The sequence below is a fragment of the Esox lucius genome, chromosome 12 (genome assembly GCF_011004845.1).
Source record: "Esox lucius isolate fEsoLuc1 chromosome 12, fEsoLuc1.pri, whole genome shotgun sequence".
NCBI lineage: Eukaryota > Metazoa > Chordata > Actinopteri > Esociformes > Esocidae > Esox > Esox lucius.
In genome coordinates this window covers 27,076,179-27,093,032 of record NC_047580.1, presented here as the reverse complement: position 1 = coordinate 27,093,032, position 16,854 = coordinate 27,076,179, and the positions used below count along the sequence as shown (strand labels likewise).

Genomic DNA, 16,854 nt, shown 5'->3' with positions numbered 1-16,854 from the left:
TCACTGACGTCCAAGCTTGGTTTAATAAACTGCTTTTTCAAGCTTTATTACAAGATGCAGGCACTCACATTTCGACTACAATAGTAACTTTTAAACACCGATTTGTACTTAACAGGTTATTTACAATAGTTTTAGTTAAACATTACTATGGATGCACACAAGCTGTAAACGAAACCAACATTTTGAATCAAGTTATGCTACCAAAGAGCATTGCACACACATTATTGGGGAAATACCAACGTGTTCTCGTCTGGTGACTGCATGTATTTCTGTCCTGCAGATGGCACTGCTATGCACTGTTTAAAAGGTGTAAGCAATGAACAGTTTTTCAGCACGAGTCTCAAATGTTTCAGAAAGTCTCGGTTGCCATCACTATTGGATAAGCCTTCTTGGTTAACAATTTATTCACCTCAGTTTATAAATTGCTTCTATAAACAAGTTTGTTTTGAACGATGGGATATAAAGGTAGCAGGTGCGTGCTCTTCTACTGTATTTTGAGAACAAAACATTGCGCTTCATTATCGCTCCCTATCGACCATCTTTTGGAACTGCAGCTATTGGTTTCTGACATGCGCAGACACGAAACCATCATTTTAGTCTGAGTGGAACGGATAGGAACCGGTACTGCATACTGCAAAAGATAATGAGAATGCACTTTTGTGTTAACATAGTGTTTCCAAAAATGATGACAGGTTAAATATTAGCAATCCGTATGGAGAGACACATTCATGCAAGTAAACACGTTTCTAAAATTGCTGCACTTATTCATTGAACATTTTAGTCGTACTTCCGGATAGTCATGGCTGTAGCTTTGGAGGATCAGAAATTTACTTTACAAGAGGTTCTTGATACATTTAAGTTATGCCTCTCTGAAAACAAAGAAGTACACCTTGAACATTATGTGGCAGGGTGGCGTGGTCTCGTAAGGTAAGTCGTTTAAATGCTAACTAGAGTAGTTTAAGTAAGCTAACGTTACCTAGCCGGCCAATCAAAATAAGCCCCATTGCTTATCAATATAATAGTCTGGTATTGTTAAAATTGAATAGTAGAACAGTATATTTATTTATTTTGATGATCGAGTCGTTGAAATGAATATTAATACCCTTTCAGTGTTTCCATTAATTAACTAGTTTCTTATTAAATATTAATTGAATTTCGGCAGGGAAAACCGGATTATTTCCAAATATGCTTCAAGTGGACGCTACCCTTCATTTCTCGTGGAAATAAATGTTCCTTATCACCTATCCCTAAACCTAATCTTTACCTCAATAACCAGGATCTCTTTCTCAATTTGTGCTTTATTGACTGCAGTTGGATGAGTCATTTTCCCCATAAAAAATAATGGCAAAACACGTGTGGATATTTGTTTTTTGTCTGCTGTTTACGCTTACCCCGCGCCAGCGTTTTAATACTTGTTTAAATCTCCTCAGGAATAAGTGAGGTTTGTCAACATATTTGGATCAATCCACTCGGCTATACAAACATTTTTGGCTCAATATAGTCAAAGATTTTGATAAAGTCAACTTGACCTATAGATAGTTACAGTTGTCGAAACGCTGAGGCAATGTAAGCCCACGCTAATTAAAATACCTTATGAAAGAGCCATGATCATGTTTTGCTATGCTTTATGGGGATTATGACACAACCATTTCAGTCTATTTCCGTGAATGCCAATAAGTTATTTCTTACAGCCATAATGATAAAAGTTGATCTAATAGGCATATTTAAACTGATTATTATTTAAACACACTCAACCAAGATTAGCTGCTTTACACATGAATGTGTTCCAAGCCTCTGCTGTCACAGACATGTTTGCCTAAAATAAAATCCCTGTTTCTTTCAAACAACCGGATTAACTTAATATTTACTATCCCTTGCCAACTGTAACATTGGTTGTAAGTAGATAACATTTGTTACCTATACGACCATTGCCTTATGGTGTGGCGGAAACACTGCTTGTAGTAACAATTTAATCTGTTAAATAATAACTTCAAGTAGTACTGTTGTCTACCAGGGTCTCAAGCATTCAAAATGTGCATTCCGAGTGCATAGACCAACAACTTGCACTATTGTTGTTTAATAGCTATGCCTATATGGCAAAAATGAATTGTAGCTTAGGGAACTAAATCTGCTAAATGCCAACTATTATCTAATCCATGGACCATGGTAGTTTAGTATTTCTCACAAACAAATGAGCCCACCCAATAAAATGTATTATTTGGGGGGGGGGGGGGTTCTGTTAGAATTCCCTCCCAGAATTCTCAAAGTGTTGAGCCTTTGGGTAAAAAATGTCTGTGGTCAAATCAAGTCTTTCAGAACCCTTTGGGGCTTGTTTTGCTAAAAGGTTAATTGCAAAAAGCTTCTAACGGATTGCACAGTATTGACATCTGCTGGTCAGAAATAAGTATCAGCAATGGTACATTTGATTTTCATATAGAAGTCATTTTCCATTACAACAGCTGAGATTTTGAGATATTTAAAGAATATTGGATTGGATAAGCTAAGCCTATAAGAATGCATCATGACAGTCCAATTAAATAGCTTTCTGTTTATGTTCCAAACAATGTCAATATTCTATCTCCAGATTCATGAATAGCCTGGGGGCTGTGTTTTCCTTCATCTCCAAGGATGCCGTTAACAAGATCCATATCCTAGTCAACCATCTGAACAGTGAAACTGGGGCCCACTACGTCACCGTTCAGTCTATGGTCAAATATGAACTGGACAACCAACTGGTGGACCTGACCAAGAAAGGCAGCTTCCCTGAGTCCGGTTGCCGCACTCTCTTGAGGCTGCACCGCGCCTTGCGATGGTTGGAGCTCTTCCTGGAGAGGCTACGAACCAGCACGGAGGACAGCAAGACCTCTGTCATGTGCTCTGAGGCCTATAATGAATCACTCTCGCAGTACCACCCTTGGTACATCCGTAAAGCTGCTGGCACGGCTTTCTGGGCTCTCCCAGGGCGTGCTCAGTTCTTTGATGTGATGAATGTAGGGGAACCAGAGCAGGTGGTGGCCATGTTGGGGGATGCTTTGCCTCTCATCTCTGAGGTGTACCAGGTCACAGAGGACCTCTATATCCAGAACAACCTGCTGGAGTTGCCCTAGTGGGCAAAAGGAGCTATAGTAATAGTAGCCTGGTTCCAGATCAGTTTGTGGTGTCCTGCCGACTCCGGTTTTGACCGTGATCGTATAAGTTTTCAACACAGCACAATGATCTGGGACCAGGCCAGGGAGGAAGATTCTGTAGCACTGTAGTCCGTCCAGTTTATTTCCAAAGCGCTGGACAAACATGCTGCTTCTGATCTGTCTTGAATGGGATAATGACCAAATATTGTTCTTGTGTACTATTGTGTATTATGTTTTATATTTATGCAAGGCAGCATTACTCATAGATTACCATATATTATTATTGTAAGTCTAATTCATTGCTGATTGGTTTTCTTGAACACATTTATGCTCTACATGTTCTTGTATGGATTAGTGTAATGGGGTATTATCAAAAGTTAATTTTACTAAGAGCCCTTTGTAAGTTTAGGGACAGTGAAGCATTTTTTCATATTTTGTGTAATTAAACAAAAGGTTTGGATTAAAAATCAAACAATAAATTATTACTATTGTTTAACTTAGTGTTTGAGGTTTCTATATAGTCCCTACAACAATTGTTATACATAGTCTCTGTATCAAGGCACTTAAAATATTGGGACAGATTAATATAATGTTATAATTAATTCAGGGTACATGTCTTGCTATATGAGGAAACACTCTGAGATGAGTTTGAATGTATTTGCTTGTACTTTAGCAGACAAAATGTTTCTGTACACTTCAGAATTTGTTCTACTGCTGTTTCAGCAATTCCTTTTATCTATGAAGACAATGAGCCAGTGGTAGCCTTACATGACCCAAGCCATAACACAGCTTTGGCTGTACTTCTGTTTTAATTTTCTCAGATTTGTAAGCCTTAAAATGGCTTCATATTTCCTTTTTATACTTTTTCCAACAGCAGAATCTAAGAGCAAATAGCAAGCCTAGAATCAAGCCTAAACACTGACAGCTCTCTTATGTCTGCACAAATGATGTGACTAACCAGACTGAAACCAATATGCATTCTAATACCCTCAAAGAAAAGCTGGGAATCTATATTTTAAAGGGGCATTTAGAATCTTGGTATTGTAATATTAGATGTCCATAAAATATCTACTGTAATAATGGAATGATAGTGTTTCACAGGAGGTACTCAACAGAAATTATTTTGTGTGCATACAAAAGTATTTCTTAAATTGCAGAAATTCTATTAGTCACCCGAATGCCTACCAGCTTCTGTTGTCAAATGGAAAGCGAAACCCTCCCTGTTTTCATTGTGTCAGTAAGACACAAGGTAATCTTTCCTCAACATAGCAATATCAAGCAAAATCCCTTGATCATTTCCTGGTTGTTAAAATTCTACAGACCACTGAATTGTATATGGAATCATTATGGAGTCAATATGGCATTTTTGAATTTCCAAAGATATTTTGTTTTGCAAGTTGGTTGACCAAATATTGAATTAAAACGTGTGCTTGAATTGATTTGGTTTGAAAGCGCAGTGGTTATAATTTGGCTAAATTCTACAAGGTTGGTCCAAATTAAGGAAATCCCTTTTAACCTCATATATATGTTTTGATTTCAGTTCCAAATGTTTCCAGGAGACAAATTAAGCCTACTCTTGGACTAAAAATACATTCACATTGAGCTTGATTTTTAGTCCAGAACCAAGCTTAAGCATTGACTTGGAAACTATGGGTTAAAGTATTGCCAAAAGAAGATAACATGCTTTACTCTCTCCTGATGGAGGGCACTATATCTGATGGGCTGAGGATGATCATATTTATAACACACAAGCAGATTTAAATTGTATTGTTTAACAATATTGATAGTTCTTTTTCCTCATGTAATAACATTATAATGTTTGAAATGTAAATTATCTTGTTTTTGCATTTCCTATTGCATAATTTCTGCCAAGATTTGTTTATTTCATCAATGTGTAAACCTAATAATAAAGATGTTTATCTGGTGCAGTTGTTCATCCATAATATCGTGAAACAGGCAGGAAAAATAGCATGGATGCACGCAGTTTACGTACTAGTTTATGTCAGTCTATGGTTTATGTCCACGTTCCTTGTCCCCAAGGGGCACCTGGTTGAGGCGAGCATCGTTGTCAAGGTAACGTTAGCTGTGTTGGTAACTTGAGTCGAGGGTGGTTGTCGCTTGTTTTCCAAGAGACTCCTGAAAACTTCCTGCAGAAGTGTTGAACAGCAAAACCAAGGGTTTTCTTACGGGTTAAAATGGATGGTATGTTGGAAATATTTGTTTTATCTTCCTATACATAAAGCAAACATGCAGACCTACATTTAGTTGCGAGTATGTTAACGTATGGCCACTGATTTGCCTAGATTCTGACCGCTTGCTGTTTCTGTTGTTAATTAACGTTGGCTAACTAGCGTAACTGACACAAGGGTGAACAAAGGCTGAAGGCTGTTGAGTAGCAGCAATAGCTACGTAGCTAGAACTGTTAAATCCATACTGAGCTAATTACTTGTTTATGTACACGAGTCTCACAGAAATGTGTGACTACGAGATATTCATACAGAATACCTATTCGATTTATTTTCTCCATCTTTCAGAGCTGAATAAGATTTAAAAGGTGAAAAAACGGCTGCGGAGAACAATGCATTTGACAAGGCCAAAGTCCTCAAAAGGACGTAGTAGACCGAGCGTGAGCCAAAACCCAAATGTGGATGCCAGCGTCCACAACACACTCCCAAAGCCTCCTTCAGTGGGGTCTGGCAAATTAAATCGTTACACCCACTCCCAATCCGCCCTCAGGAACAGCAATGAGCTGAGAGTGGATGAAGTCCCAGACTACCTTGATAATGTTCCCGAGGTATCCTCTTTTCCTTTCCCTTGGAACAAATACAAGCCCCTCCCCTCTATTGAGAAAAAAACATCAGAGGCTGGCATCTCTTTGAGGTGCATGGAGGTGAAGACTTCCAAGCTGAGTTTGTCTGACAACCTCATCAACCAGGCTCAGCGAGGGCACAGGGACCACCAGCTGACCTCAGTTAGGACCAGGGCTGCATCCCAGAGCAACCCAGAGATTGGCAACATGTCAGAGGTGCTATGTGAGGGCTTTCCCTCTCCCAACCATCTGGACCGCAGTGTGATAGCCACAACTCAAATCCCACCATTACCCGCCCCTGGCACTACCAATCCAATTAGCTTACTTCTTGCCATCAGAGCTCCATGTGGGAGGAGGTTTGAGCACCACTTCCTATCCACAGACACCCTGTTGAACGTGCTGGCCAGTGCAGAAGCCAAATATGGGACCAGATATGAGCATGGTTACATTGAGACCCTGGATGGTTACATCGCAACTGGTGTTGATAGACCACTCCGCAAGACATTTACAGACCTTAACATGACTTTGGCTCAATGTGGCATCTTCAATAGATCAGTACTGTGCATCTTCCAGGACATTACTTAATCTCAGATGCATTACTGTATGACTGATGTTAATCATTATATTACATGACAGATATATATTAAGATTATAGCACTTTAGATTATAGTCTTTCTACTAGAAAATAGATTGCTCCCTTTGTCAAACTAAAATCTTTAACACTGGCAAGGTGTTTTGTCTTTTGATTCAACCATGCATATTTCAATGGAAACTGATAATGTCCAGACAGCAATTATGTAGGTAATGTTTATTACAACAATCACCTAGCACAACAAAACCAAAAAGTGCATAAAGTATAAGAGAGAAGATTCAGCAGAGATTTTGCTTTCAAAGTCAAGGTAAACACTCTAAACTCTTAGGTAGTTCAGTTCAAGCTTAGTCCAAATATAAATAATCTTTAATGATGTACAAAACAAAACAACTCAATGGTGTTATTCTGAAAGCTTTTATCTCAAAATAAATCTAATATTCCTAACAATTTAGGTATATTCCATACTTACAATATTTTTTTTTACTTGGTAAAAGTGACCTAACATCTGTCAGTTGACAGAATAAGTTTGCTTATAGTTTAATAAACATGTAGTCGAATTTTGACTTCAACCTTAATGTCCATTTCAAGCCAATAGATTGTGACTTAAAATGTATTAGTTTCCACTCAAACAACCTACCATAAGATTTTTCTTAGTGCCCTATTGTAAACAAATTAAATAAAAGATGGAGCAACCGCTCTAATACAGTATTAACACAAGCAGATCTATGGATTATCATGAAACGCACATGCAAACAATCAAAAATCTGTTTAGTGTTGTGACCCTGTAATGCTGTATCACTTAAGGATTGTTAGTTCAAACAGAAGACTGTAAAGTGCCTTATTAAGAATGGACATCTAGTTTGGTGACTACTCATTGTCTCAACTTCAAGTCAAATTATCTTCCACTCTTATTCTAGGAGAAAAAAAAATTCTTTAAGACAAATCAACACAGCAAACCTTCCCAATTATTCTGTTGCAAAGTTTTCTTTGTTAGATTCAATATGCTCTATATTGCTTTCAACACCCACATAACCTATTCCTCTGAAGAGGGTACCCAATCTAGAGGGTAAGATATTAGTTCAGTGCAACCCTTTTATTACAAATTTAGAAAATGTGGCTAACACACTGTCATTACACGTTAACATTCAAAGACATCATTAAAGTGACTTAAGCCCAAATGTAAAGTAACTGTCCCAAATGCATACATATTAGAAGCCTCTTCAGTTGCTGATTTTCTCGATTTCATCCAGGTCATCAGTGTCAAGTTTGTTTATCTTCTTATCTGTGGAGGGGAACTAGACAACGTTAGATTACTAACAACAGCATTCTTACATAGATCAAATATAAAATATTGTAAATAATTAGACTAATGTCTGAAACGTACTGAAATGGTCCTCAATTTGGTTGAGAATGTTCATGCTGTGTTTGCTGTCAATCATATTGACGGCAAGCCCCCTTTTGCCAAAGCGCCCTGTTCTGCCAATCCGGTGAAGGTACGTCTCGTTGTCAGCGTTTCCATCTTTGTCCATAGGCAGGTCAAAGTTGATCACCACGGAAACTTGCTCAACATCAATGCCTCGGGAACATACGTTGGTGGTCACCAGGACTTTCTCTTTCCCTTCCCTGAAGCGTTCAATGACTGCTGCTCTCTGCTCCACAGTCATCTCCCCACTCAACAGTGCCACCACATGGCCCTCTTTGGTTAGTTCAGCAGCCAACCAGCCAGCCGTCTTTCGAGTCTAGAGGCAAAACATTTTTTTTAATTTAATGTAGAAAATACCTTATTTATTACCTGATGTACTGTATGAGGTTCCTTTAACCCCTTAAACAATGGCTCACGTGACAGAAGATCATAGCCTGGGCGATAGTGATGGCTCCATAGATATTACAGAGTGCTGTGAACTTCTCCTCTTTATCGCTGCAGAGCACGTAGTACTGCTTGATGGTGTCCAAAGTCTCCTCCTCACGTTTCAGCTTGATGATGTTGGGGTCTGGCACCACCCTCTCTGCAAACTTCCACACAGAGTCCTCAAATGTGGCGGAGAACAGCAACATCTGACATTCCTTTGGTAACATTCTGTACGGGGTGGAAAAAAAGTCATTAGATACTTTAGGAAGTTAATTAATAAATGCATTTTCTAGTATCAGAGGTCATGATTACAAGAATTCTTGAGCACCCGAAAAAGTCATCACTGTCAACCGGAATAGTCCTGAGACACACAAGTCTCTTTAGCTCGTTAACTCAGACCGCTAATGACATCTGAAAATAGTCAGTGGCCAATAAGACCATTCTACTTATCTGTAAACAAAGTTAATAGCAGCACTTGTGTGCAGGGATGCAAGCTGTGATAGGACCAGAAAGTTCAAAATCAGAGTAAAGTGATAGAAAATGTGCTTATTTTCAGTGTATTTCTGTCAGGTTACCTGACAATTCTTTTTACTAACAATACCCCAGCAATTATCATACTTAGAGCCATTAGGGTTGTGTTTGCCCCGCCCACTCAGACCTCTGGATTCGGATGCTCTGGTCCTGGTGACCCTGTGTGGCGATCATGACGTCAGCCTCGTCCAACACAAAGACGCTGATCTTCTTGGGGTCGATGATCTTGAGTTTGGAGCACCAGTCCAGGACCGTGCCAGGTGTCCCAATGACGATCTGCTCCTGGAGCTTCATCCCTCGGTCCACTGGTCCGCACATAGGGACACACAAGACAGTTCATTACGTTGTGGGTCCTGGGAACCAGGCCGCTGCTCTGGCAAAAGCTAATGGGGCTCAGAATAAACTTCTAAAAACAATTATACTTCTCATCAGCATCTTTTACAGAACATCAACTCCGTAATACAACTTGTTAGGATGTGGCACTTGCTTCATTGTGTTACGCTTTCAACTAGAAATCAGAGCGAGCATTGGTAAAGATAACACCAAGAGTCAACAGCGGGCGATAACAACAGCAATACTTTTAACCGCCCTTAATCATCAAGACAGCCGTGATGCAACATTATCCAAAAGTTATGCCCCAGCCAGGAATCCACCATAAAATGCACGAGTTACATTCAAACTTCAACTCATTAAAACAATAGATCTATAGTGGAAAGTATAGATACACAGTTACGCGCTTTGGTACCAACAATGTTAGGAAGAAACAGAGATCAACAACCACAACATATAGCGTCAGTTTGGAAACTAGCTGGGAAGATGGTCTGCACCAAGTTATTAGGTCCTTCCAAGCTGGCGTGGTGATCTCATTTTGGCCGTGTGAGACATTAGGCTGACTCTAGCCTCACTATTAATGAGGATGCATGTCAGGCAGCATTTAGCGGATTACATAGGATTTCTGGGCCTGTGGACACTTGTTTTATCCTGTATTCTACATGACACTTTCACTAAATGACCTCTAAAGCCTCTCGCCATCTACTGGACCCTATTCAAACAAAACTGCTGAAGGAACTATTTCCTGTGCATGGTTCCCCATGCTAAACACAATAAATTGACCATTTTCCTCCTGTTTTGTACCAAACACACTGTGTCAGTAATAAAACCCTTCTTTAAATGCCAAACCTTGCATCTTGATCTGTTCTGACACCACTGATCACCAGATACTTTTGGAAAGATTGGAAACCCAGATTGGTCCACACAAACAAGGTTTTGTTTGATTTAGATCCCACAGAGACTCATAGCTATAAATTCTGCTTAATGTGCTTCCACCAAGCTGATTCAGTACTGTATTCTGTTGGACCTTGCATGAAACAAACTACGGGGTACTTCTATAATTTGACTAATAGAAGAATTACAGAAAAAATTATCCAGGCCTCACGAATCAAAATTTCCTAAAGAAAACTGTGCAAAATGGACAGCCTATTACCTACAGTTTCAGTACAATTCCTTTAATGTGGAAAGTCTATTAGAATAATTTATTTAATGATACATAGTTATTCTGAATAGAACCTATGATGTCGTTGTGCGTAACTGACACACGCGCGCGCACAAACACACACACACACACACACACACACACACACACACACACACACACACTTACATTTATTGCCACGAATGGCATATGCCAATTTCACCTCAGGATAGTATTTGCCCATCTGCTCAATAACTTTACCAGTCTGCAAAGCTAGCTCGTACGTTGGGGAAATGCAGAGACACTGGGGAAGAAGGAGTTTCATTAAGAGAAGGCAACACAAACAAAATACAATGCAATACATATTCTCTACAAAGACAGTACTGCCCTGATCTTAGTAGAACAAACCCACAAAAATAAACTGAAAAAAACCTACACTTTTCTGAACTTGCTAATAACCTTTGAGGGTCTAGCTTCTTAAATAAGCTCAAGACCAAAGCCTACATGTTAATGGCTCGGTGTATGCTTGTGTGTGTAGTACAGAACATTAATATCCCCTCACCTGAGTCCATTTTTTGGCTGGGTTTACATGGCTGAGCATGGCCAGAGCAAAGGCAGCCGTTTTACCTGTGCCGGACTGTGATTGGGCAATCAGATTCTGAGGTCTGGAACCAGAGGGATAACACACGCTGAAGAGAGAACAATGGGGGACTAAAAGGTAGATCATGTATATTCCACTAATTTCACAAGAACTTCAAACAGATGTCTTTGTAGCTCAGTAAGTAGCCTCATACAATGCAGTGAGTTCTCAATAACTTATAAATCAACAACACTATTTTTTACAGGAGGAGCATTGATGTTGCACAACTTAAATGAAGTATAAAATAGTATAATTTGTATCCTCAGGTTCAATTTTTTTATATAAGGTTTTGAATAAAAATCGGACAAAATTTCCTGTCAAGGTATGCAACAAGTACTTTTTCACAGCACTGTAGCTGGTAGCTACAAATCATTTTCATACAGTCCGTTTTGTTCATCAAAAGTCATTATTAAGCTGTCTCGCCCAAACGTGTACACATCCCCACCCCTCAAAACAGAATGTCTGGGCTCTTTGGTATTTTAAAGACTTGAGTTATATAGAAGGGCTACTCACGGCTCTGCCAGCATCATGGGCAGGGCATTCTCCTGGATCTTAGAGGGTCTGTTGAACCCCATGCTATACACTCCTTTTAACAACTCTTCTTTCCTGAGATGGAATTACAATAAAAAACAGGCTATTAAACATACTTTAGGGCTATAATGCTACACAAATCCATATAGTACGGGGCCTCATGTCAGATGCTTTAAAGCAGACAATGGCAATAATCTCTTTTTTTCCCCCCAAATCTCATATCTAGTTTGTGATAAAGGCCCTCAGCTGAATGGGGCATTTTAAGTCGAGACCCTGTACGTGTCCTGTAATTACCCTGTTCTGGGAACGAGGCAGCTAACTCAGAGGCAGTAACTTTAGACTGGCCACTGCAGCTGATTCCAACGGCGTCATAGTTTGGTTTAAACTCACTGGCATTCACCCATTCTTTTGGTTGACATGAGGCATTTAAGCACCTTTCAAAAGTATTTGAGCAACTTCACTGCATTCATTTCAGGACAACAGGTATCAGGTATTCTTCACAGTGACCTCTGACATCACCTACAAAGGATATGACAGGACTACCAGGCCCAAACAACTCAGAGCTGTCCCTGTCTGAAATCCTCCTGGATGTGTTGCAAATCGGGTTGCTGCCTGATAACTCCGGCAGCCACTGCCCACAACCCATCTGATTGTCCCTGTCCATGACCACATGGCTATGCAGCAGACTGATCACAGCCCACTTGCATTTATTGACATGCTGGTCTTCTGATCAAAAACACTGATGTGGCCCAAAAGGTCCTGTACTCTTTATAACCTTTAGCACAGTCAGAAGAGAACTGGAGACCCCTCAGAGTCTGGTTCCTCTCTAGGTTTCTTTATATTTCTGATCCTACTGGGGAGTTTTTCCTAGCCACTGGGCATTAACCCATGTTGCTCACTCTTTGGGCTCAGGCTGGGTGTTCTGTAAAAGCAATTTCTGACAACTTATGATGTTAAAAGGGCTTTATAGAAATACATTTGATTGACTTTCCTCTATAGCAGCATTTCTCGCAATACAATGCCACAAAACATTATTTATAAAAATCAAACTAGTCATGTGTTGTCTTTTTAACTAGGCCTATATTGTTTGTTTACATATATGATAGATTTACTTTTACTTTATGAGAGACTCAGTTGACAATTAGCCATTTTTTAACTAGTACAAAGCACATGAATGCCTCCAGTTGGTATTTATAATCTGGTAAATTCCCACCTCTCACATGATGGTGAATGCAGCATTAGAGCAAAAAACTTCCGATGCCCAACATAACAGCCCAAAACTGCAGAATGTACTAAACGGTGAGTTTGGTGAACTGTTACACCCCAACTAGCATATTGCCACAAAAACTCAGGTTGAAATGCACCAAACAATGTAGGTCTCAAGTCAGGTAGACATGTTAGTAGGCAATTGACTATTTTAACTCCTATCACTCACAGTCTCAGCTCTTCAAATGTCTTGACTGAGTAAAGGGGTGAGTTGGGATCCCTCTGAAGAACCTCTACTTGATTGGTAGTGTTCACCAGGCTGGTGTGGATAATCTTATTCAACAACGACTGTGCTGCTTTGTCCTCTACAATACAAGAATCACAGGTAAATAACCTATCAGGAGTACATTCCAGTAGAATTCATAAGGAGATATGAAACAAAAACGCCTGGGATTTCACACACCAGCTTCTTCTTCCACGTTGGTGCCATTCTCCCCATGTTGTGCATTGCCTGGTGAAACAACAAATTAATCACACAATTTGATCAGAAAATGGCCATGAATAACATTAAAGTCATGTCACATGCAAATGTTTATGACTGTCAGTGATTTTACCATGTTTGGCTTTTCTAGTTATAGCATCACCTCGAAGTGGAGCTCTTATCGCCAGGGAGCCGAACTGATAAGAGAAATAAAAAAATAAAAAAACGTGTTAGTGTTGGCTATCCTGACGACGTAGTTGCAGAAATTGTTCGCTGGTTTAGAAAAGTCAGCTTTCCGCCAAGTCAAAATGCCAAGCAAGCGTTTAATTGAATTGTGTAAAATTCAACACAAATATAAAGCATGACAAACACAGCCACAACCTATAGGTACAGTAGTGCTTTCAAAACATGTATTTAATGGGGCACCATCATCACCACATGGTAGCTATGCTAGCTAATGTTAGTGGTTTGACAGCAGACAACTCGCCTCAGATTCAGTTGGTTGCGCTAGCTAGCCAGCAGCATAAAGTTTGTGGCTTTTCGTCATGCATGCATGGCTGAGAATTTAGCTTACGTTAGCAAGCTTGCTTTGGATATAAACTTACAGAGTCCGTTGTATTTTCTTGTTTATCGACAGCCAGGGCCCAAGAATCAGTAGCCATTATTATTATTTTCGTTTGGACAAAGTTTCTGAAGTTTTAGCAAGAAACTATGAAATATAGGTGCGCGTCGAAAAGGATGCTGCCGCAATTGCGTATCCACTCAGTTTTCCATGGCCGGCGGTAGCTGCACTCCGTCCTATGGAAACTGGGAAGAGGAATTCTGAGTTCCTGTCAAGTTTGGCAAAGAAATTGAAATTTAACCCCCCACTTTTGTGTACGTTTTCTACGTTTAAATGTGCAGTACTACATGCAAAATTGGAATATGAAAATGTAATCAGATGTCAAATAATACAAAAGAAATATTTTAAACTACTCGTATTATCAATAGTTATTAAGGAGATGTAATATTAGCTAACCAGGTATGTATTATTATTTATTTTGACTGAAAACAACCTAGCATTGCGCGAACTGCGACAAAAAAATGTGTCGCTACTATTATGACTTGATCCAATAAATCTATTGTGCATGATTTGTCTTTTTCCATCACTGTTTGGGTTCTGCGCTGTTAACAATATATTACTTCTTACACATGAGCTCACTTGAAGGATTTAGGCATACTGGGAATTTATATTGGAGGTGTGGCTTAGTACGGTGAATCTATACATTGTTGCCACTGATCAACACAAAACTATCCATAATGTGAAAAGAATGTAAAAGAAAATTATTTTAAATGAATTACAAATATTACACAGAAAATATAAGTATTCACCCCTTTTGCTATGGAATCAATCAACATTTATTTATAAAGCCCATGTTTACATCAGCAGCTGTCACAAAGTGCATTTACAAAACACCCAGCCTGAAACCCCAAAGAGCAAGCAGCAACAATGTTGAAGCACAGTGGCTAGGAAATACTCTCTAAGAGGCGCTGAAATTTAGGAAGAAACCTAGAGAGGAAACAGGCTCGGAGGGGTGACCAGTACTGTTCTGGCTTTGCCAGGTGAACATTTTAAGAATACAAGTTGTTAGTAAATGCATTTGGAGTGTGCAGAGTCCATAAATCCTAATCCAGGTTAGAAGCATGACCAGATGGACAAGGACAGAGACAACCGGGTGGAGGGGGGGCTGGTTGTCAGACTGGCAGCTGGAATCATCAGGTATAGTCTTGATCTGCAACACATCCTTCTAAGTTTGAACGGAGCAGGAGACAAGAAAATGTAGAGTGCATTCCTGATGTTTACAAGGATTTACAGTGGAGAAGGAGAACTGACCCTACTCCCCCCCGCACATTAATATAGCGGCGTTAAACCTTGGGGCTGAGACGGGGGTCTAGTGACACTGTGGCCCTATCTGGGGGAGGCCCTGTACAGGGCCCAACAGGTAGGAAATCAATCCAATCCATACCTTTCAGAGCCACTGTATTTGGGACAACTCTTTTAAGCTAAAACTACTCAATTCCCTGTTTGCCTTAATTAGTTTCATTAATGACTACAAAACCATTGTTTCAACCTGTACTGAAATATTTAAGAGCAATCCATTTTGAGTAATGACAACACATTTGTCCAAATAAAATGTGGATTGCTTGTTGTGCTACTTTGCTTATTATTTCCTGGGATGCATTCTCCTGAATCAAGGTCTATAGAGTAGAAACATATGCCAAGCACAAACCTTTACAGTTGTAGGCAACAGCGCATCATCTGGTGAAACCCAAAATGTGAGTAATCATCTTATAACGTAAAAAAGTGTTATATTAAGATATAGACCACTCAGGTATTCAATAAATATGTGATTTCATAACATGTCCAAGCGGGAATGCATTACTCAAGAGGTTTTCCAGGCTTTTAATATTGGAATGTATTTTAAGTATTTTTATGCATTTCAATTTCCAGATTTGTTTTTGTTTGAGAAAGATAACATACAGTAACAGTTACCTGCTTAATTGATAAATAAATAATGAATAGCCCACACCATAAAACAGCTTTTGAGTCAATTGTCCAATTACTTTTGGTCCCTTGAAAAAGAGGGAGCTACCGCTATAATTCCTAAACCCTTCCTCCAATTTGGATGTGAATACCCTCAGATTAAAGCTGAGAGACTGCACTTTAAGCCCATACTCATTATTTAACTGTAACTTTAATATATTTTGGTAAACAGCCAAAATAACAAATATTTTCTTAGTGTCCAATTATATCCGGACTGTATATCTTGTTCAACTAATATAATTTGCTGACTTATTTTGGGATTTAGTATCTTCATAAACTACAAACACATTAACAACATTTTTGAGCCATTTCATTTCAATTTATATTATTTTACAGCCCATCTGGGATTTCCCAACATTGCCAGATTGGCCAGTCTGCTCGTGGACCCACCCAGGTTGAGACATAGCACATTCACATCGCTCTTTGCTCCTCTCTTCTGCTGTGTCTCCTCCCCCCACTGTATTTTATCTGTCTCTCTCTCTCTCTTTTTGTCTCTCTCACCCACAGAGATTAAGAAAGGGAACAGAGATGGGGTGGGGGTTTAAGGCATTATGTTAATTTAATTTTAGAGTAGATGTGCCTTTAGCCAATACTCCTCACCTGCGCTACCCCCCCCCTCCCCACCTCATGCCAACAAAATGTCTTTTAAAGTCTCCGGTGGAGCTCTTTACCGATTGTCATGGTTACCTCCTTTGTGAAAAAAGGTGGATCAGGTGGATCTGACTACAACCGTGGCCATAAAGCGGACAGCCAAACTCCTAAATGTAAAAACTGGACAAGGCTGGTGAGGGGGGAAGGTTGGAGTCGAGACATCCTTTATGCCCCCCCGACAAAAAACTGTCTCCCCGCTCTCTGCCATCCTTACCAGTTATCCATGACTGGTGTTGTGTTTCGTTTAGTGTAATCCCCCAGCTATCAGAAAGGATACATGAATGGGGTTTCATTTCATCGATTGCGGGGAAGAGTGGGTGGTGCTGATGCTGTGAAGGCAGAGGGGAGGGGTTGTAGGGGAGGGGGAATGCTAAGCTGTTG

General features: G+C 39.7%; 3 protein-coding genes across 4 annotated transcripts; 2 read left to right on the top strand and 1 right to left on the bottom strand.

Annotated features, from left to right (window-relative positions):
• Positions 1–43: 43 nt before the first annotated feature.
• On the top strand, positions 44–5,052 carry cptp (ceramide-1-phosphate transfer protein). Its single transcript, XM_010875342.3, has 2 exons — positions 44–927; positions 2,585–5,052. Exons 1-2 carry the CDS (start codon positions 800–802, stop codon positions 3,105–3,107), a joined length of 651 nt encoding a protein of 216 aa, XP_010873644.1. The 5' UTR covers positions 44–799; the 3' UTR covers positions 3,108–5,052.
• An 82-nt stretch (positions 5,053–5,134) lies between these two features.
• On the top strand, positions 5,135–6,661 carry ubxn10 (UBX domain protein 10). The gene is made up of 2 exons (XM_010875343.3): positions 5,135–5,330; positions 5,663–6,661. The coding sequence occupies exon 2, from the start codon at positions 5,707–5,709 to the stop codon at positions 6,520–6,522; it is 816 nt and encodes a 271-aa protein (XP_010873645.2). The 5' UTR covers positions 5,135–5,330; positions 5,663–5,706; the 3' UTR covers positions 6,523–6,661.
• Positions 6,662–6,730: 69 nt separating this feature from the next.
• Positions 6,731–14,083, bottom strand: zgc:193690 (ATP-dependent RNA helicase DDX19A). Of its 2 annotated transcripts, none has more exons than XM_010875344.4 (11): positions 13,844–14,083; positions 13,372–13,435; positions 13,221–13,268; positions 12,987–13,122; positions 11,534–11,626; positions 10,943–11,069; positions 10,570–10,684; positions 9,037–9,214; positions 8,369–8,606; positions 7,914–8,268; positions 6,731–7,811 (listed from the first exon to the last, which is right to left on the bottom strand). In XM_010875344.4, the coding sequence occupies exons 1-11, from the start codon at positions 13,898–13,900 to the stop codon at positions 7,750–7,752; spliced, it is 1,473 nt and encodes a 490-aa protein (XP_010873646.2). In that variant the 5' UTR covers positions 13,901–14,083; the 3' UTR covers positions 6,731–7,749. The 2 variants fall into 2 exon arrangements, with proteins under 2 accessions (XP_010873646.2, XP_010873647.2); XM_010875345.4 differs by having other exon boundaries at positions 10,943–11,045; positions 13,844–14,082.
• Between the last annotated feature and the right edge of the window lie 2,771 nt (positions 14,084–16,854).

What these genes read in the sequence shown, in the direction of transcription:
- cptp (XM_010875342.3), top strand. Translation starts at nt 800, where the DNA reads ATGGCTGTAGCTTTGGAGGATCAGAAATTTACTTTACAAGAGGTTCTT. An exon ending in GGGTGGCGTGGTCTCGTAAG is followed by an intron (nt 928 to 2,584) that starts GTAAGTCGTTTA and finishes TTCTATCTCCAG; the next exon opens with ATTCATGAATAGCCTGGGGG.
- ubxn10 (XM_010875343.3), top strand. Translation starts at nt 5,707, where the DNA reads ATGCATTTGACAAGGCCAAAGTCCTCAAAAGGACGTAGTAGACCGAGC.
- zgc:193690 (XM_010875344.4), bottom strand. Translation starts at nt 13,900, where the DNA reads ATGGCTACTGATTCTTGGGCCCTGGCTGTCGATAAACAAGAAAATACA. An exon ending in AAGAAAATACAACGGACTCT is followed by an intron (nt 13,436 to 13,843) that starts GTAAGTTTATAT and finishes TTCTCTTATCAG; the next exon opens with TTCGGCTCCCTGGCGATAAG. An exon ending in CAGAGCATCCGAATCCAGAG is followed by an intron (nt 8,607 to 9,036) that starts GTCTGAGTGGGC and finishes CACCCCGTACAG; the next exon opens with AATGTTACCAAAGGAATGTC.